Consider the following 21,458-nt stretch of genomic DNA (forward strand, 5'->3'; position numbering starts at 1 on the left):
AATGGGTGTGACATCTGATAAAGTACTAAAGTGACTAGTTTTGTGACTTTATTTATTTATTTATTTATTTTAAATTTTAAATGTTTATTTATTCTGAGAGAGTGTGTGGACATGAGCAGGGGAGGGGCAGAGAGAGAGGGAGACACCGAATCCAAAGCAGGCTCCAGGCTCTGAGCTGTCAGCACAGAGCCCGACGTGGGGCTTGAACTCACAAACTGTGAGATCATGACCTGAGCCAAAGTTGGATGCTTAACCAACTGAGCCACCCAGGCGCCCCTAGTTTTGTGACTTTAATCAAGTCATCTAAATACTTTGACATTCAGCTTTCTTATCTATAGAATAGAAATAATAAAATATTTTAAAGACATTAGTGAAAAATGCAGAAGAAAATTTAGTATGGTATCCATCACAAAGTATTTAATAAATAGCTACTAATTATTATCATGAGGTCCTCTGCCCTCTAAGAACTCACTATCTGAATGAAAAAAACTACTCTTGGGGCACCTGGCTGGTTCAGTTGGTAGAACATGTGACTCCTGATCTAGAGGTTGTTGAGTCGGAGTCCTACATAGGGTATACAGAATAAACCAACAAATAAACTAAAAAGAAAATACTCTTGTAAAGTACTGTCTGGCAGTTATTACTCAATTTAAGTGTCCCCAAAATGGCAGACATGATAAAGATGTAAGATTGCAGAGAGGAAGATCAGTAATGGGTGGAAGGGATGGGAAGTCTTGTCAGACACTTTACTAGATTTTGAAATATAAGATCATCATAGCTGGGAAGGGCAAGAGGAGGTGAAAACAGCACAATTGGGTCCAGATTAAAGAAGGAAAGAGCTCAGGGGCACGTGGCTGGCTTGGTCGGTGGATTGTACAACTCTCGATCTCAGTTGGTATTGTGAGTTCAAGGCTCATATTAGGTGTGGAGATTACTTAAAAAATAAAATCTTAAAAAAAAAAAAGGAAAGAGTTCTGATAGTCAAAAATAACAACAACAAGAGTTCTGTACTTTTTCATAACAGAGTAAAACACCACACTTGATGACAGTAAGAAATATGCCTGAATGGGTGGGATAAGGCCAGATCACAGAACTACGAAAGGCCCCTGAACTTTATCCTCCAAGTAACAGAAGCGGTTGAGGATTTACAGGAAAGGAAACATTTAGAAATTAGTGTGGCAGTAGAGGGAAGCACTTGAGGCCAAGAAACCTATTAGAAAGTTGTTTAAAATAGAACAGTAAAAATTGAGAGGAAAGGACCAGTTGTAAGAAACATGAAGAAAACTCAAGCAAACTCCTTGGCTGAAGGGACTGGGTTATGAATATTCTGGAAATGACAATACATCTGAACACAATGTGAAAAGGACAACACATATTGGTAATCAAAGCATTAATCCACACTTACCTTCTGCAATGTCTGAGCATGATGTGCCAATGGCTGTGTCCCCACTGTCAGCTACACTTGAACAGCGGCTAAAGCGACTCCGAAAAGCCTCTGAGATAACTGGGGTCTGCCATTCAGTCCCCAGGGAACTTCCCTTTTGAATTACACCGGAATCTGAAATAGTGTCATTTCTCACCGTTAGTGTGAACCAGCTGACATAACCGCCACAAAACTGTTTACATAAATCATTTAAACCTATGGAAAAACGGCAGCACCCTACCCTTCTCTCTCCTGTACCTTTTTCAGTCACTCTGAGTTAGTTAATTTTATTTTTTTACATTTATTTTTGAGAGAGACAGCAAGAGAGCCAAGTAAGGGAGGAGCAGAGAGAGAGGGAGAGAAAATCTCCATGCAGAGCATGAAGCCCAATGACCCTGAGATCATGACCTGAGCCTATATCAAGTGTCGGACCAACTGAGCCACCCAGGTGCCCTTGAGTTAGTTAATTTAATTTTATACTTAATTTTTAAAAAACATTTATTTATTTTAGAGAGACAAAGCACAAGTAGTGGAGGGGCAGAGAGAGAAAGACAAAGACACAGAATCCGAAGCAGGCTCCAGGCTCTGAGCTGTCAGCACAGAGCCTGATGCAGGGCTTGAATTCACGAACCAGGAAATCATGACCTGAGCCAAAGTTGGATGCTTAACCAACTTAGCCACCCAGGCGCCCCTTAGTTAATTTTAAATGGAAATAGCATGAAAGTTGAGAATGTTCACAGACAGAAATAAGACATACCAAGAACCCATGAGTTCTGGGATGGAAACTAGAAGCCGTAACACTTTATCAACATGATCACATCTTACTTACTGAACAGTATCATGGCCCCTATTTTACAATGGACAGAGCTGAGATTTGAACCCAAGTTGTTCAGATTCCAATATCCACATTCTTTCCTCTTACAGGGTTGCTTCTGGCATTCTATTCTTCAATGTGTAGTCTATACTAGGCAGGACAGCTTACCATCCCTGGTCACTGTTAAAGGCGGTAGCAGCCCTAACTCCATCCTACCATCACTGTGAAACCTGAAAATACCTCATCTGTTTCAAAAGGCTCCCTACGGTAACAAGCAGTCCAGTCTCTGGTTGAAAATCATTGCTTGACTGAACAAGAGTACCCTGTGTGCAGGGTGAATCCAGATCAAGGTAAGTCTTGAGTCTTGAAAGTCGATCTGAAGAGTCTAAGACCTTGAGTGCAATGCAAAGAAACCACTAAAATTTCTGAGTGGGTAAGACAAAACAAGACTGATGAGACTGATTTAATTCTATTAGCTTGTTTTTAAAGGCCAGTAAGTAGAAAGTATTCAATAAATAATTTGCTAGTATTTATTGTTAAAAAAACACTAAGTTTCTAAACTGTATCTGATGATCCATGTAAAAAAACAGACAAAAAGTAAATGGTGTCTATCCATTTAAAGTGTCAGAGTTAGAGCTGAAATCAGAAAATAAGGCTCTACAGACTCTTTGATTTAGTGGGAAGCAAATGATATTTCAACACAAACCACCTTACTCTCTTGTTCCAATTTCAGTGCTTCTCTCATCCTTTTCATTCACTTTCTTCTAATTTTGCTACATTTCTGTTTCTACTGAAGGCACCCTAACTTTCTCTAAGGACTCCTTTTTATTCTTTGGGTCACAGTGGACTGCCTAATTTGAAAGAATTTATACACACGCAGTAATCTGTAACAATCTTTCATAGAAGAGCTAATCAGCGTAAGATTAGCTGGTGTTACTATCTGTACTAAGAATGATTCTAGCTTAAGAGAAAGTAATCTGACTTCTTGATGAGTCTATATGGGTTCTCTCTCTTGTTCACATACAATTTGTCAGGCCCTTTGAAATAAAGAAAATTGACTGAGAGCCTCTATTACCATCTTCCTGGCCTCTTACTGGAAATCACTTCTTGTTACTACTACTAATCTTCTATTCTTTACCAGTACCGCTTTTCCATCTGCTCACTCCAAACATCAATTCTGAAGAGAAATTTTCTAAAATAAAACTTTAGGGGCGCCTGGGTGGCTCAGTCAGTTAAGCAGCCAACTTCGGCTCAGGTCATGATCTCGCAGTTCGTGGGTTCGAGCCCCGCAACAGGCTCTGTGCTGACAGCTCAGAGCCTAGTGCCTGCTTCAGATTCTGTGTCTCCCTCTCTCTCTGCCCCTCCCCTACTCACCCTCTGTTTCTCTCTGTCTCAATAATAAATAAAAACATAAAAAATAAAATAAAACTTTATTTTGATATAGGTATAGAGGCTTATGCTTATTGCAAAATTCAAATTTGAATGGAAAAATTTTTTGTGTTATGTCACATGTCCTATCACCAGCATCCTCATCAAAATATTAAGACCATTATTAATTGAATGAGGGATTACTAAAGACAAAGCCATCAGGGGGCACCTGGGTGGCTCAGTCGGTTAAGCGTCGGACTTTGGCTCAAGTCATGATCTCACAGTTTGTGGGTTCAAGCCCCACGTCAGGCTCTCTGCTGACAGCTCAGAGCCTGGAGCCTGCTTCAGATTCTGTGTCTTCATCTCACTCTGCCCCTCTCCTATTCATGCTCTGTTTCTCTCTGTCTCAATAATAAACAATCAAAAAAAAAAAAAAGACAAAGCCATCAGAGGAGCAGAGTTTTGTTAGAAATTGCCACATCCCAAAAACTTGTGTGTTGTACACATAACTGTCATAAATTATACAATCCAGCCCTAAAACAATGTGTGGCATATAGCAGACGATCAATAAATATTTTCTGAATGAATCTTGAATTGATTCAACAAGTGCTTTTTAAAATGCTTAATCTATACAAGGCAGCAGACCTAGGAGAGTACGATAAATATCTAACAAATGTCTGCTGTAAGGCACTGTGGTAAATAAAGCATATCCTGGTGCATCTGGGTGGCTCAGTCTTAAGCGTCCGGCTTCGGCTCAGGTCATGAGCTCACGGTTCCTGAGTTTGAGCCCCCACATCAGGCTCTGTGCTGACAGCTTGGAGCCTGGAGCCTTCTTTGGATTCTGTGTCTTCCTCTCTCTCTGTCCCTCCCCTGCTTGCACTCTGTCTCTCTTTCTCTCTCAAAAATAAAGATTTTTTAAAAATTAAAGAAAAAAAATAAAGCATGTCCTTAGCTGCAAAAATGTACACCTTTCTTCATAAAACCCCAGGATTCAAAAAGTTAGTTTTCTATTTGAATGTATCATATCTACTTAATATGTTTATTGAGTATGCATATATATATTTATATATTTATATATGTTTAACATACTTAACATATCCACTTAGTGTATCTACTGAGCTTTCAAAATCTTGTCAATCCACTCTAAAGATAAATTCCTGAGTCTCTAGTGACAACATAATTGAAACTGTAGGCATCCAAGAAGAATTCCAATCTTTGTGGGCTAGCAGATGACTGACTCACCCACAGGACTACAAAGACAACATAGAACACAGTAATTTATGCTGTGTTTTTCTGATTTCAAATGGAACTATGTTCCAAAGTCATTCTGTTCCTTCGTGTGTCCTCCCCTCCCAAACAATCACGTGGTCTTGTTGGAAGCCATGTAGGACCAGAGATAAAGAGCTGTTCTCTTGGAGAGGACTATTTTTCTATTCAATACAGTCTCATGTTATTTTTGTTCTTTAGTACCGGCATTTCAGTAAATGCTTGTTTGCTGAATACTTCCTTTAACAGAAATTTCTGATGTGGAATAACAGCAAAGGTTAGAATTTAACCCAGAAAACTTTGCCTACTCACCTGGCGAAGTAGCATGAGACATCCTCTCACTTGGGCATTTCTCCTGCATGGCCATCAACACGGTTATCTGAGCCAACTGGAGAATGAAGGAATAACCAGTCAGATCTCTCCATTACTTTTAATTCCCTGTAACTCACTCCCATTCAACCCAAACTGTCAAAACAACACAGAATAGTCCTCCACATGTTTTACTCCTAAAGATATTTAAGAAAATTTTTTTACATTTACTTTTGAGAGACAGAGCATGAACAGGGGACGGACAGAGAGGGAGACACAGTATCTGAAGCAGACTCCAGGCTCTGAGCTAGCAGTCAGCACAGAGCCACCCAGGCGCCCCATTGCTAAAGATATTTTTTAAGGCAAAGAGACTCCTAATACTCCTTCCTACTTCTCTTCCTAAATTAAGGGAGAGAAAATGTATAACCAAATAGAGATTCCCAATACTGATCCTATATGGTCCTAGAACCCCTTAGTTGCTGCAAAAATTAAAAATGTTTTTTAAATGTTTATTTATTTTGAGAAAGAGCATGAGCAGGGGAGGGGCAGAGAGGGAGGGAGGGACAGAAAGAATCCCAAGCAGACCTTGCGTTGCCAGCACAGAGCCAGAAGTGGGTCTTGAACTCACTATGAGATCATGACCTGAGCCAAAACCAAGAGTCACCCAGGCACCCCAAAAATTAATATTACTTTAATATATTTTTTTAAGTTTATTTATTGGAGAGAAGGAGAACACATGAGTGAGGAGGGGCATAAACAGAGGGGGAGAGAGAGAATCCTGAGTAGGCTCTGCATTGTCAGTACAAAGTCCTATGTGGGGCTCAAACTCACAAACTGTCAGATCATGACCTGAGTCAAAGTCAAGAGCTGGTCCTCAACCAACTGAGCCACCCAGGCACCGCTAATATTGCTTTAACAAACTTTGTCATGGATTTTCTTAACCATGGAAATAGGATGGGGGAGTGGGATGGAGAAAGAACTAAATAATCAAACCAACAGTGGAGTATTATAGCTTCAGTTATGATTAATAAATGCCCCTATTCCTCCAGTAATGAAAGTTAGTCATATGATTCACAATTAAAATTCTTGGTTATAAGCAGAACCCCCAATTCTCAGCTGGGAACATGATGTTTTCTTCCCATTTCCCCACTTCTTAAAACATTAATATTTATTCTAATGGTAGGCTGTGAGAATTCAGCATAAGTCTGATTACTATCTGTATAAACAAAAGCTTTAACTGTAACTAAAAGTAGGAAATAATATCTTATTTTTAAATAGTATTTGAGAGGCACGGCTGTACAGGGAAGTGGCTTAGAGTATGCACATGTGGCCAGACAGCTTGAGTGTGAAGTCTGACTTGTCTGTCAATTAGCTGTTTAATCTTGGGCAAATTTCCTAATATCTATGTGCTTCAGTTCCTTCATATAAAAATAAGAATAAATACAGAACTTAATGCATGCTAATTCATTTAGAATGAACTCACAACAGTGTCTGACACATATTAAGTGCTTAATTAAATTTTTATTATTATTAGTTGGCAGTTTATGTCAATAAAAAAGAGGTACATTGGGTTCCCTGGAAGATAAAGTATTAATTTAGAAACTAAATTTATAAGAGCTCCCAAAGAGTTTGAAACAAACTCAGTCAGTAAATCACAATTTTTAAGAGGTGAAATTCAACTCTTGAAGAGAAAACAAAAGCTATCCGCGTTCTATTTCTCTAATATGCTTTACTGACCCCTATAGTTTTCTCTCAGTAACAACAACCGAAACCCTCGCTTACTCACTGCATCTACATTAATGGTACCATCTCCTGAAATCCCAGGTCTTCACAAAGTAAGAGATTGTTCAGTAAAAGCTTCTACATATGGCTATTATCATTCGGTGTGCTAAAGGTGACACAGAAGGATTTGATTATCTGCCTAGCAGTGATATCAAATGGTCAATATCAAAATCCTTGTCTTCACTCATTTCTTTAAAATATAAAAAAATGGTTGTAGGCCCATTAGATTCTGAGACCTTTCCAAATTCAGAAGAGTTGAAAATAGGATGACAAAAGAACTCTCAATTAAAGAGTTACTCTAGGGGCACCTGGGTGGCTCAGGTTAGGTGTCCAAATTCAGCTCAGGTCATGATCTGGTGGTTCACGAGTTTGAGCCCCACAGTGGGCTGTATGCTGACAGCTCAGAGCTTGGAGCATGTTTCAGACTCTGTGTCTCTCTCTCTCTCTAACCCTCCCCTGCTTGTGCTCTCTCTCAAAATAAATAAAAGCTTTTAAAATTTATTTTATTAAATAATAAATAATTAATTAAATAATAATTTAAAAGTTACTCTATAACTCAGCAATTCCACTCCTAAGTAGATGTTCAAGAGAAAAAAAAAACACATGTTCACACAAAATCTTGTGTATGAAAGTTCATAGCAGCATTATTTATAATAGCCAAAAAGAAAAAACTCAAATGTCCCTCAGCTGATGAATGGATAAATTCCATTTAACTTTTTTTGGACAAGTTCCATTTATATGAAATGTCCAGAACTGGCAAATCCACATAGACAGTAGATCAATGGTTGCCAAAACTAAGAGGAGGGCGGTGGGGGGAATGGAGAATGACTGCTAATGGATATGGGATTTCTTTCCAGGGTGATCAAAATCTCCTGAGATTAGATAGTAGTGATGGCTGCACAACCTTGTGAATGTACTAAAACCATTGAATTGTACACATGTAAAATTGAATTTTATTGTGTGTGAATTACAACCCAATTAAAAAAAGAAATTCCACAAGATCAAAACAGTATGGAAGAGATCATTCTTGACTTTTTCCTATGAAGTTCAGAAGGAGATGAGCTACTGGTGGAAGTTTTTAGGATCATTTGAAGGAGATAAAGATTTCCTACGATAAAAGTGAGAGAAATGAATGTACAAGAAGTAACATAAACAACCAAATACACAGCCAAGAAAGGTAGGAGTGGATGGAAGCAGACAGAAAAAAGCACCCAACATTGATGCTTTCTATCTTCAAAGTCCTTTAAACTACTTAGGTATTTATTCATCCAATAAATTTAATATGTATTCAGTACTTCCTACCCACCAAGCACTATGCTAAACACTCTTATAGGTATCATGTCTTATGTTTATTTCATTTTTTTAATGTTTCATTTATTTTTTGATAGAGAGACAGAGCATGAGAAAGGGAGGGGCAGAGAGAGAGGGAGACACAGACCCCAACGCAGGGCTCAAACCCACGAACGTGAGATCATGACCTGAGCCAAAGTCGGAGGCCTAACCGACTGAGCCACCCAGGTGCCCCTCATGTCTTATGTTTAATGCTCACATCAACGCTATGAGGCAGTTCCTATTATTACCCTTATTTCATGGATAAAAAAATGAAGATATACAAGAAGTGAAGGTCATTCAGTCAGAATTTCACACCATCAGGTCGCCTGGGTGGCTCCAACTCTTGCTTTTGGCTCAGATCATGTGCTCACGGTTGGTGGGATTGAGTGCAGAGCCTACTTGAGATTCTCTCTCCCTGGCACACATGCGCTCTCTCAAAACAAACATACAGGGGCGCCTGGGTGGCTCAGTTGGTTAAGCCTCCAACTTCGGCTCAGGTCAGATCTCACGTTCGTGGGTTTGAGCCCCGCATCAGGCTCTGTGCTGACAGCTAGCTCAGAGCCTGGAGCCTGCTTCTGGTTCTGTGTCTCCTTCTCTCTCTGCCCCTCCCCCTCTCATACTCTGTCTATCAAAAAATAAATAAAAACATTAAAAAAAACCATACATACATTAAAAAAAAAAAACCTCACCCCGTCACAATATTTTCGTTACCATGATCATTCATTAACCAGACCTAAAGAAAGAGGTTGCCTTTACAGAGTTCCGAGAAAAGGACTTTGGGCAAGTAATGAAGCACAGTTATCTTAATCACCTTGGTATCATCAGCCCTCCTGACCAAGTACACAGTGTTCATTCATCAGCCAAAATGTACTGAGTGCCCACTATTCGCCTGGCTCTGCCCCAGAAATATACTGGTGTAAAAGACAAACAGGGTTCTGATTCTCCTGTTTGACCGTGTTTTAAGTGCTCAATACCCTCTGTTGAACAAACAAGCTGTAATCCACTATACTTGGGGTTCATCCAAAGCATGAGCTCCTGCTAGTCTAGGAGCAGGGTTCCGAAATCCGGATGTTCCTGACATTTGCCGTCAGATAAGGATTTGTGGGGGAGGGGTGCTGTCCTGTGTACAGGTGGATGGTTAGCGGCATCCCTGACTTCTAGGTACCAGGAGCAATCCCCGAGCTGGGGAGCTGAAAATGTCTCCGGACGCTGTCAAACATCCCGTAGGGAGCAGAGTCGGCTAGAAACTCTAGCCGGGCACCTTCGCAAGTGCTGTCCGTCCCCCAACTGTAACTCTCTATTCATCCTTTAAGCCTCAGCCCCAACTTCGCTTCCTCGCGGAGGACTCCCTGCCCTTTCGGACTACATCTGCGCCTGATGCTTAGTGCTGGAGGTGCTTCACCAGCCCACACCACTGAGTGCTAACCGAACCCGTCACCCAAGTAATGTCGCCTCTTCTCCCGGGACTGTGGGCTGCATGAAGGCAAGCAACGTGCTTCCCGCGGTCCCGCCGGCGACTGGCACGGGGCCTACTCTTTACGGAGGTAAAGCAACTGCAGTGGAGTGAATGATGGAGAAATGCCAGGCGAAGAGGGCGGGGAAGCGAGCGAGGCGCGAGGGGGGCGTGTGCGGGGCATTATTTTAGGAAGCCCGGCGGGTGAGACCCAGAGAGGACGGCTTAGCGGCTCCGCGCATGCGCCTCGCTCTCCTGCGGCCCCCGAAGACTGCAGGTCAGGAGTGTTTCTGGGGCTCCTCCGGGGTTCCCCAAGGTGGGGAGGGGTCTGTCATCCCGTCAAGGGCTCCCGAAGGGAGGAAGACTTACGTGGGGCTGAAAGAGGGCGGCGAAATCCCTCACCCAAGGACGCCGACTGCGGCCACCACGTCAGCCGCAGGAAGCAGTTCCGTCCCTCGGCTCGCCTAACGGCCGTTACTCGCCCGCCAGGCCGCGCGACTCAGAGCGCGCGCCGCCCCGCCCCTCCCCTTTCTGCCCGCTCGCGGCCAATCAGGAGTCGGGCCGCGCCGGTGTCCCGCCCCTGCACGCTGCGCTCGGCGCCGGGAGCGGACAGATCTCTCTGCGCATGAGCCCGTCGCCCTGCGGCGCTTTCTGCCCTGCCCCTCGCCAGGTCTAGCCTGTGGGCGGAGCCCTCCCGACTCAGGTCTAAAGTGGCTTCCTGGGCTTGTGCGGATCGAGAAGCTGGATGCCAGGAAAAATCTTTCGGGAACCCCTGCCCCCCAACCTGTCCCACCCTTCTCTCATTCCCAACTACCTATCAGTAGTCCCACCTGAAATAAAGCAGAGGGTCACGTTGTTGTCTGGAGTCAGTGTGTGGCCTGGGTTACTGCTTTGTTACGGTTAGGGCCCAATCTGTGGCAAGGGGGCGGGGTGGGGGGCGGGCGTTAATACATACTTAAGAATCAGACTAGGGAATTGTTAAAAGGAGGAACAAAGTCGTCAGCCAAAGGATAGTGAAAATTTTCAGGTTTCTGGAAACCTGACTTGGAAGGAAGAGGCATTAAAAAGTTGGGACCTCTTAACTTTGAAGAACTAAACTTGAAGAAGTAATTACTGAATCAAATTCGGTCTAGAGTTAGGACCTGGGGATGTGCTCCAAAGTTCTCTATCCCCACCCTGGTCTGTTATAACATTTTAAGGTAAGAATATAGAAGGCATAAAATAGCAGATTTAATGGATAATGAATCTGAGTATGCTGTGATAGATGCATTTAAGGGGTGTTCTCTGAAATTAGGACGAGAAGCCTTTCTTAAAACAAATACTAAGAATAGATGTCTAAATGAATCCATTTGTGCACTGGTGGGTAGGAAGTAAACCAATGGGTGGTGGAAACATCTACTTGATTACTTCTGTTTCTTTTCTGGAAAATATCCGTGAAGAGGGAGGGGAGGGGAGCATAAGAGGACTGAGAAGAATGGAAAGTATTTGAAAAGTTGATGCAAGGAATGGAAGACAGACCTAACTAGAGACATAGTGGAAGTGCTGAGATTTAAATTTACAAAAGGCAAATAGTGGATTTGTACAGTTTTCTCGGATGGATATCTGTTTGTTTGTTTTAGATTTTATTTTTAGGGGTGCCTGGATGGCTTAGTTGGGTAAGCATCTGACTCTTGATTTCAGCTTATGTCATGATCTCAACGGTTTAGGCCTAGGGTCAGGCTCTGTGCTGACAGTGTGGAGCCTACTTGGATTCTGTCTTTCCTCCCTCTCTCTCTGTCTGCCGCTCCCTGACTTGCTCGCTCTCTCTCAAATAACAAAACCTACTTCCTGCACTCAGCTGTCCTTTTTTTCTTTTTTCGTTTTTTAATGTTTATTTTTGAGAGAGAGAGAGAGGGACAGAGCATGAGCAGGGAAGGGGCATAGAGAGAGGGAGACACAGAATCCAAAGCAGGCTCCAGGCTCTGAGCTGTCAGCACAGAGCCCAATGCAGGGCTCAAACCCATGGGCTGTGAGGGTTCAAACCTATGACCTGAGCTGCAGTTGGACGCTCAACCAACTGAGCCACTCAGGCACCCCTCAGCTGTCCTTTCTGTAGTGTCAACAACTATGTCTTGTGTGGGATTACCGCAGGAACTGGTACATAGTAGGTTCCAACCCCATTTTCAAATGGATACATGAAGCCAAGGGCTAGCATTGGGGGAGATATCTGGGCAGGATTTTATCACAGCATCAAGCCTATCACCATCAGAATGGCAGACAGCCATCCAGGCTCCTGCAAGAAAGAAACAAATGATTACAAACAGGGTTCAGTGGATTTGGGAGCCTAGGAAACTTTTTTAGGCTTAGATGTTCCACTTTGGAGAATTATTTAGTAATCCACTTATGCATTCTTTCAACAAAGCTTTCCTGGGACCTACTGTCCTGACAGACAGTCCCTCCCTTACATGGGGGTGAGGCAGATGGAGTACAGGGATGAAATGTACTCTAGTTCAATGTGGACCCCACTCACCCCCCTCACTTATTACCTGCCTGGCCCTAACCCCCTACTCTAATAAGTCATTTCTGCCTAGTCTCGGGTTCTGACAAAGTGTAAAGCTCTAACTGTGAGTACCAACAACCCATAATGACATCTCTGGAAACCGAGACTCCAAGAGGGTACTTGATTTCTCCCAAGTCACACAAAATTGAGCAGAGGCAGGATCCAAGACCAGCACCAGTCAGAACCCAGTGTGCACCCCGAGACCCTAGTGCACCCGCCAGAATTTCACACCAACCCCTGTGTATCTACCTGCCAAATGTGCTGCCAGAGGCAGTGGACTCTGAAACCACATAGAAAGATTGAGCTTGAGGAACCATCCTGACAGGATTCCCATTGTTTCATCAAGATTGATGCTTTGTTGAAGCTGGGCCTCACAATGGTGATGATGAGCCTTCTGCCTCTATTAAGAACGGGCTTCCTAAAATAGGCTTTTCCATGAGGGTCGGAGTTTTGGAGGACTGTTATGAAAGAAGAAACTGTTCCAGACCAGCAAGGAGGATACACAAAAGTAGGCTGGCACAAGGGACAAACGAACTAGAAGAGTGAGCTGGTGTGGGAGTAGTTGAATGAGAACATGATCCGTGAGGGTAGGGGACCCCTTCCGAGCAGAGGAGAAGCTGAAGGAGGATATAGGTTTGGGGAGAATATGGACCTGGATTAAGAGAGGAGTGTGAGGACATGAAGGTAGGAGGGGGTCTCAGAGCAGGTCAGTGGGATGCTTTGCAAGAGGAGTCGGAGAGGCCCCTAAATAACCTAGTTACCGTTAATCCGGATGAGCCCCCAAACACCACCCAACCAGCGCCGCTCTTCAGGCGCCCTTGCACCGGAATCTCCCAGGCTCGATTTCTCCCAGGTGAACTCTTCTGCCTACAGGTCGGTGGGGCACACAAGTAAGCCTGAGGGTAGCGAGGTCTTAGCCGGGGCGGGCCGTTACCGGAGACTCTGGGGAGCCAGCGTTGTTCCCCCAAATCCCGCCCCTTGGGTCAATCCGCAGGACCCTTGCTCCACAAGCCCCGCCTCCGGTCCCTGCCCCCGGCCGGATAGACCAATCCCTAACACCGCCATCCTCCAAGCCCCGCCTTAGTCCCGCCCCCAGGATGGTAGCGTTGGTATATTGCTAGGCGTCGGGCTGCCCTGGGCCGCCCCAGCGGCGCCAGGCAGAGGCTGTAACGACTGCCAGGACCCCGCCCAGGCTGCCCGCTCACCGGCTGGCAGGGGTGACCCTCCTGCTTGTTACACAGGGTCATTCGGCTGCGTAAGTAGAATGTGTCGCTGGTCACTAAGTGGAACAGGTTGAAGGCCAGCTTCACCTGCAGAGAAGACCACAGGCCTCTGAGCAGCCGGTAGCTTGACTGGGCAGCTGTGGGGAGAGGCTGCAGTCACTCACAGGAGTCCTGGCTTCGGTCAGCGGTGTGGACGGACAAACATTGATTTCCCCCTTTTCGCTTGTGCTGTTTGAGTGTAGATGCTTCGTCTCATACTGAGAACTTTACGTGCATTATTTGATTCAGACTCACATCAATCATAGGAGGAAGACTATATACTTTTGCCTCTTCCCCTTTCTCTCTCTCTCCCTTTCTCTCTCCTCCGACTCCTTTCTTCCCTTCCTCTACTTTTTTCTTTCTTCCCTCCTTTCTTTTATTTTTTGACATCTTCTCTTTCCCACTGTGTTTTTGTTTCTTCTCCTTCTCTTCACTATTATTATTTTGATGGCGTGGTGGTGGTAATACACGGCAAGATGATCTTTTAGTTTTGTCTTAATTGTATGTGTTTTTCTAAGGTGCTCTCCATTCAATAAATTTTGCTTGACTGGGCATAGTTTATCAGTGATCACTTGTTAGCAATAATTGCTCCAAATTGAACAAAGAAACTTCAGTATTGGTGGCAGTGTAGGGATTAGTGGCAAATTCTGATAGATGTAGAAAATTCTAAGGGATTAGGAGCTAATGGTCTGAACTGTCCATGCTATTGTCATGGTGACTTTTTTGAGGTGACCATAATCTAAATGTAACTCCTTCACTAGTAATATTTGGATAGGCCTGGGCTGTAGACTCCATGGTGCAAAGAAATTCTTACTATATATAGGTTCTGTTCTAGGTCCATGGGAGAATTAGAGAACATGAGTGAACAAAACAGACCGAAACCTCCTCTTCTCTTGTGGGTAAGGGAAGACAGACAGTATAATAACTTATTTTTAATGTTTTTTACTTATTTTTGAGAGACAGTGTGAGCGGGAGAGGGTCAGAGAGAGAGAGGGAGACACACAGAATCTGAAGCAGGCCCCAGGCTCTGAGCTAGCTGTCAGCACAAAACCCGATTCGGGGCTGGAACCCACAAACTATGAGATCATGACCTGAGCTGAAGCTGGATGCTCAGCTGACTGAGCCACCCGGGTGCCCCATAAAATAACTTAATTTTTTAAACGCTTTTTATTTATTTTTGAGAGACCGAGAGAGACAGTGAGAGCAGGGGAGGGTCAGAGAGAGAGGGAGATACAGAATCTGAAGCACGCTCCAGGCTCTGAGCTAGCTGTCAGTACAGAGACCGACACGGGGCTGGAACCCACAAACTGTGAGATCATGACCTGAGCCGAAGCCGGGTGCTTAACCAACTGAGCCACCCAGGCCCCCCAAAATAACTTAATTTTTAAAAAAGCAAATGATCTCATGTAAATGGCCTATAGTTAGGAAGTGATAGAAGAAAGATACTGACCTAGAATGGATAAGTGGAGGGTCATTGCAATTTTAAATAGCATGGGCCAGTGGGCATCATTGAAATGGTAACATTTTTTTTTAATGTTTTATTTATTTTTGATACAGAGAGAGACAGAGCATGAGAGGGGGAGGGGCAGAGAGAGAAGGAGACACAGAACCGAAGCAGGCTCAGGCTCTGAGCTAGCTGTCAGCACAGAGCCTGAGGCAGGGCTCGAACCCACGAACGTGAAATCTGACCTGAGCCGAAGTCGGAGGCTTAACCGACTGAGCCACCCAGGCGCCCCGAAATGGTAACATTTTTAAAAACTTTTTTTTAACGTTTGTTCATTTATTTTTGAGAGACATAAAGAGACAGAGCACAAGCAGGGGAGGAGCAGAGAGAGGGAGGCACAGAATCCAAAGTAGGCTCCAGGCTCTGAGCTGTCAGCACAAAGCCTGATGCGGGGGTCAAACTCACGGACCAGATGGCAAGATCATGACCTAAGCCGAAGTCAGAAGTTTAACCAACTGAGCCAATGGTATATGTCTCAGACTAAATTTGAAGGCCTGAGTATCAGGAGAGCCAATGTCTGGTCTTCCTAAAGCACAAGCCACTGGCAGCAGCAAATTCTTCCAGGCCCTCTTCCACCAAACAACCTCCTTGATTTAAATATACCCCTGGACTCTTATTTCCTCTTAGGAAGAATTACATCCTAGGACAATTTGGTGGTATTTCAGAACCTGGCCTCTAGAGTGTGAATAGACCAACGGTGTGTCCTTGTTGAGGTTATTTAAACCCTCTGAACCCACTCCAATCCCCTCATCTGTAAAGTGGGGGAAATAATACTTCCTAGGGCTATTTTCAGGAATCAGTGCTGTAATGAATGATTAACTGTGCTCTCTGAAGATCTGTTAATATTAATGAAATAAAACCTAGAAATCAGAAGACCCAGCTCATTCCTTAGACCACAAGCTGTTAAATGTAAGGACTTGGCCTTCGCACACTTAGAAAGGTCTACCATTTACCAGTTGTGTGAACTGAACCTCAGTTTCTCCATCTAGAAAATGGGAATGAAAATACAACTATCTCATACAGTGTGTCATGAGGCCTAAAGGGATTGATATATGTGAAGTAATTTGAACATGCCTGGCATAGAGTAAATGCTACGTCAGACTAGCTATTGAATGTAATGCCTGTCAGGTATACTGCATAGTGTATAGCACTTTGAAATGTCAGTTTTTTGTTTTTTTACATTTATCATTGTAGGCCCTCAATAATTGAAGAAAAAGTAAAAGTGAATGTTATTTATTGGCTGTAATCTTGGACAGGCTTTAATCTCCTCGTGCCCTAATTTACTCACTTGCAAAATAGGAATGATAATAATCCTTGCATTCATTCAACAAACTTTCACCCAGTAGTTTATTTTCTTCTAGTGTTTATGTACAAGGGATACAGACGAAAGTGACAGGATCTGTGCTCATGGGAACAAAAGCACCTGCACAAACTACAGACCAAGAACTAGTGTGGGGGTGCCTGGGTGGCTCAGTCGGTTAAGCGTCTGACTTCAGCTTGGGGTTTATGGGTTCGGGCCCCGCGTCGGTCTCTGTGCTGACAGCTAGCTCAGAGCCTGGAGCCTGTCTTTGGATTCTGTCTCTCTCTCTCTCTCTCTCTCTCTCTCTCTCTGACCCTCCTCTGCTCGTGCTGTCTCTCTGTCTCTCAAAAATAAATTAAAAACAAAAACAAAAGAACTAGTGTGGCACCGGTAGGGAGTTACTATGGCCTGACAGACACTTATCTCTCCTTCACAAAGTGGCAGGTGGACTTAACAGCACCAGCCCTGGAGATGATGGTGCTGGCAAAGACCTCACTGGTCACCAGGACGAGTCTGTCGGATCAATGCCTGTGGCTCTGTAGAGGGGCTTACCAAGAGGAGCTGGCCTATTCTCAAGCACAGATGAGAGCTGAGCAGCCGTGCAGATGGCCCAGGATGATGACAACATCCCCAGTGTACAGAACATGGATGGCGACATATCTGGAGAGTGACCAGAGTGAGACTCTCACCATGAAACTCCCAGGGGGAGAGACACTCACTCATCTTCTGCCTTGCACCCAAGGTCACTGAGCACTGGTAGCCATAGCGAATAAAGGGATGAGGGGAGCAAATCTGACCTTTCTCCTGGACATTCTGAAAAATGAGGGGCCCCCTAGGACCCTGAAGCCATCCAAGCCAACCTGCTTCATGGTAATCTACATGAAGAACCCATAATGCATTACTTTGTGGGAGCATTTTCTTTCTTCCACTAATGCTTTGAGTTTCAATCTAAGAGGTGCCTGTGACAGTTGGTTGGGCACAGAGAGCCAACATCCTCAGAGTATGACTTCTTTTGCCTGGATTAGAGGTAGCAATAAGAACTCAGGAGGCTTTGCAGGGCCCAGCCTGAGAGGCGGTTGACAGAATAGAACTCATGAGAAGACCTCTGGTTGGACTGAAGCTGAGCATTGTGGAGTCAGTATTGATGAAGCCAGGGTGACCCTGCAGAAGAGGCATCTCCAGAAATAAAGGGTGTGGCTGTTGTTGGTCAGATCTCCAGGCGAAACACCTTCTCACATCCTCATTGGCTGCAAGTTGTTTATTGAACTAAAAGTAACGACCCAAGTTTACTGAGCATGAGGTATAGGTCAGGCACTGGGGCCTGACCACAACTCTCTGAGGAGGGCTATTAATTATTAGTTCCTATTTTACAGAAAAGCAAACCAAGGATTAGAAAGTTAAAAGACTAGCCCAAAGCAAGCACAGAGCCAGAATTCAACATCCCTGTGATCCCAGAGTTCATGTTCTTAATCTCTGTGCCAGTGGTTCTCAAATTTCAGTGTGCATTTTCCCTTGGAAAATAGATAAGGAATCACTTATTGTTGGTTAAAATTGCCAACTCCTGGTCCCTATCCCAAGATTTGGATTTTTTTTTTTTTGGTAGTTTATTGTTTCCATAGGATTTTCTTAGAGAATCAAAATGAAATTCTTTGTTGCTATAAATAAAGCAGTTTATTACGAAGAACACCGATAGGGGGTTCTGGGGGCATTGCAGTGGATTTAAGTTATTGTACTCTGAAACTGCCAATTCTGTCCCATGACCTTAAGCAAGACACCCCATGATTCTGGCAGACACTGGGAAGAAACTACATTATCCCATTAGGACAAACTCTGATTTTCAAACTGTTCCCAGGGGCCCCCGAGCCTCCCTTGAAGGGACATGGAACCCATCTACACATTGGGGAGCTGATTTAGCAGGTCACCCTTCCTTCTCCCTTCAATCAGAGGTCCCCTGTTTTTATATATTTTGTTTTTATATTTGGCTTTAACGTAAGATCTCTCCCAGAAAAAGGAGGTGACTGCACCAGTGAGCACAACCCAGCTCTGTTAATAACAAATTGTGTGACTTAGAAAAAAACCCCTCTACTTCTCTGAGCCTTAGATTGTTCATCCATAAAATGGGAACTTCACAAAATTATTGTGAAGCTTTGAGGATAGTGAATTAAAAAAAGATTTTGACCCATGGCAAGAAATCAATAACTATTGGTTGTGATTGCAGTTGCTCTTGTTTTAAAGGGTTTTGTGGCTGTCAGCTTTGGAAACCAATATCTCAATCCATCAAACATGGCATCATTTAGAAGGGCATTCCCTGTCTGATAGGGGCACAACATTGTCTTTTCCCCCCAAAAGACTGGTCTGATAGCTAAGAATTGACTCCATTCCAGAGAATTATTCCTCAGTCAGATGGATATAAAGTCACAAAGGGTGCCCAATCACCCATTTCTCAGTTCTCGCTGCACCCCACTCTCCTCCAGAGACTCCCCCATTCTTACCAGGCAGCCCCTCCCAGCTTGCTTGCATAAGGCGGAGTCCGCAAGTACCTCCTTCTTCTCCATCATGAAGATCTGCCCACGGCCATCCTCCCTGGATCCTTGCTGACACTGGGACACCCTGAGGAGGTGCCTTCAAGGATGCAGGGGTGAGTCTTCAGGAAGCAGCTGCTCAGGACCACCTCAATCAGCTGTGGCTGGCAGTACAGGGCCACCAACACTAGGGACAGTTCTGCAGGACAAGAGCCAGTGCAAGGGCTCCTGGGATGATGCCATAGGAAAGGGCACTAGTTCTAGTCCAGGTAGAGGAGACGTTGTGGGTATATTAGCCTCACCCACAATGACTCCCTTAAATAAAGACTCCCCTCCTAGGAGGTGACACCCTCATGCCATGATGGCCCTGGGGAACCCCGATCCCTGGCCTCACCTGACCCACTCACAGTCCCTTTCCCAGGAACTGAGCCTAAAAGAAGGTGGCATAAAGCTTGAGCTTCTGCGACAGCTGTTCTCAATCATGGGGGATGAGAGGAGCCAGTGTGTGGAGAGAGGAACAAAGCAGGTGTAGGTGCAGAATGACAGAAGAGAGGCAACTCCGTTCCCTGCCGCTTTGACAGTTCCAAGTCCCAGGCCCTGGTCTCCAGAAGATAGCTTCTAATAAATTCTCCTCCCTTCCCTGAGCAGCCCAGGTGATTTCTGTTACTTGCCTCACAAGATTATTTTTAGAGATACTGATTTGTTTTGTTCTTTGATTTCCCTCTCATTCCGACAGGTAGCCTGGGCCTTGGGGTTTGTGAAGGGCCTAACCTGCTTGAATCAAGGGCTCTCTCTCTCTTATAAAGGTCGAGTCTGAAGAGACAACACTGAGATGCTTGGCTGGCTCAGTCGGTGGAACATGTGACTTGATCTCGGAGTTGTGAGTTCGAGCCCCACATTGAGTGTAGAGATTACTTAAAAATGAAATCTTTTTGGGGTGCCTGGGTGGCTCAGTTGGTTAAGCGTCTGACTCTTGATTTCAGCTCAGGTCATGATCTCACAGTTCCTGAGATTGAGGCCCAGGTCAGGTTCCATGCTGACAAGGGGAAGCCTGCTTGGGATTCTCTTTCTCCTGTCTCTCTCTCTGTCCCTTCCCTGCTTGTGAGTCCTCTCTCTCTCTCTCTCTTTGTCTCAAAATAAATAAACTTAAAAAAACTTTTTTTCTTATTTTAGAGAGAGAGCCAGGAGAGGGAAGAGGGAGGGAGGAAGGGAGAGGGGAGGGGGGAGAGAGAGGGAGAGAGAGAATGAATCTCAAGCAGGCTCCATACTCGTCACAGAGCCCAATGTGGGGCTTGATCCCAGGACCCTGGGATCATGACCTGAGGTAAAATCAAGAGTCAGCCACTCAAATGACTGAGACACCCAGGCGCCTTCTCAAAAATAAAATCTTGGGAAAAAAGTGAAGAGGGACATCTGGGTGGCTCAGTCAGTTGGGTGTCTGGCCTCGGCTCAGGTCATAATCTCATGATTCATGGGTTCAAGCCCTGCGTCAGGCTCTGTGCTGACAGCTCAGCTTCAAATTCTGTGTCTCCCTCTCTCTCTGCCCCTCCCCTGCTTGTGCTTTGTCTCTGTCTCTCAATAATAAATGTTACCAAAAAAAAAAAAAAAAAAGAAATGAGACAACCCTGAGGAAGAGGAGGGAGCACCTTTGGGAGTCAGGAGCAAGAGGCAGGGGTGTTTTCAAATCCTCTTCATGACTTTTTAGTCTCATGAGCCAAAAGTTCCATTTTATTTTATTTCATGGTTTTGATTTTATTTATTATTTATTTTGCTCAAGCCAATTGGGAATAGGTTTTCTGCCTGCACACAGTGTCCTGACACCTTTTTTTTGGGTGATGAATGAGAAGCTAATACTTAACCCTTCCTTCTTTCTGCACCTGCTCTTTCCACACTTTCTATGGAATTTGAGATGAACAATTTAAAAGTCATTAAAAAGCAAAATGTATTGGAGATGCTAGTGTAGAACATTTCTGGACTTGTTTGATTATTTTGAATTTAAAGACTTTACCCCCTTTCCTTATTAAAAAAAAAAAAAAGCTCACTGTTTCTGTTTTGGCAGCTCTGTTTGGTCAAAGGGATGGGTTGCAATTTAAGGGCAGGTATGTGAGACGGGACAGGGTGGGGTTTAGTCAGTTATATAACTTTCTGTTATTGCAATCAATAGTATATTGTGAGGGGCACCTGGGTGGCTCAGTTGGTTAAGCGTCGGCTTCAGCTCAGGTCATGATTTCACGGTTCATGGGTTCGAGCCCCGCGTAGGGCTCTGTGCTGACAGCTCAGAGCCTGGAGCCTGCTTCAGATTCTGTGTCTCCCTCTCTCTCTCTGACCCTCCCCCGCTCACACTGTCTCTCTCTGTCTGTCAAAAATAATTTTTTTAAAACATTAAAAAAAATTTTAATCTGATTTTTAAGGGAGTCATAGTAGATGGTGGACTATTAAAGGCTCTGAAAAGGGGTGCCTGGGTGGCTCAGTCAGTTAAGCTTCCAACTTCGGCTCAGGTCAGATCTCATGTTGGTGGGTTCGAGCCCCATGTCAGGCTCTGTGCTGACAGCTAGCTCAGAGCCTGGAGCCTGCTTCCGGTTCC

General features: G+C 44.3%; 1 protein-coding gene and 1 long non-coding RNA gene across 3 annotated transcripts in view; one reads left to right on the forward strand and one right to left on the reverse strand.

Annotated features, from left to right (window-relative positions):
- CEP85 (centrosomal protein 85) overlaps positions 1-10,245 on the reverse strand; it is a 31,568-nt gene extending 21,323 nt beyond the window's left edge. The window contains exons 1-3 of one of the 2 annotated variants that reach the window (XM_029948087.1): positions 10,117-10,245; positions 5,184-5,259; positions 1,406-1,558 (exon numbers count right to left, since the gene is read on the reverse strand). In XM_029948087.1, coding sequence (XP_029803947.1) covers positions 1,406-1,558; positions 5,184-5,238 — 208 coding nt within the window. In that variant the 5' untranslated portion in view covers positions 5,239-5,259; positions 10,117-10,245. Of the gene's footprint in view, positions 1-1,405; positions 1,559-5,183; positions 5,260-10,116 lie in introns of those variants that run through there. The other variant, XM_029948088.1, reaches the window with a different exon arrangement.
- Positions 10,246-10,725: 480 nt separating this feature from the next.
- LOC115298913 lies at positions 10,726-17,595 on the forward strand. The gene is made up of 2 exons (XR_003911896.1): positions 10,726-10,946; positions 16,791-17,595. It is a non-coding gene; the product is annotated as an uncharacterized LOC115298913 (long non-coding RNA).
- Positions 17,596-21,458: the final 3,863 nt, after the last annotated feature.

Source organism: Suricata suricatta, chromosome 8, assembly GCF_006229205.1.
Source record: "Suricata suricatta isolate VVHF042 chromosome 8, meerkat_22Aug2017_6uvM2_HiC, whole genome shotgun sequence".
Classification (NCBI taxonomy): Eukaryota; Metazoa; Chordata; class Mammalia; order Carnivora; family Herpestidae; genus Suricata; species Suricata suricatta.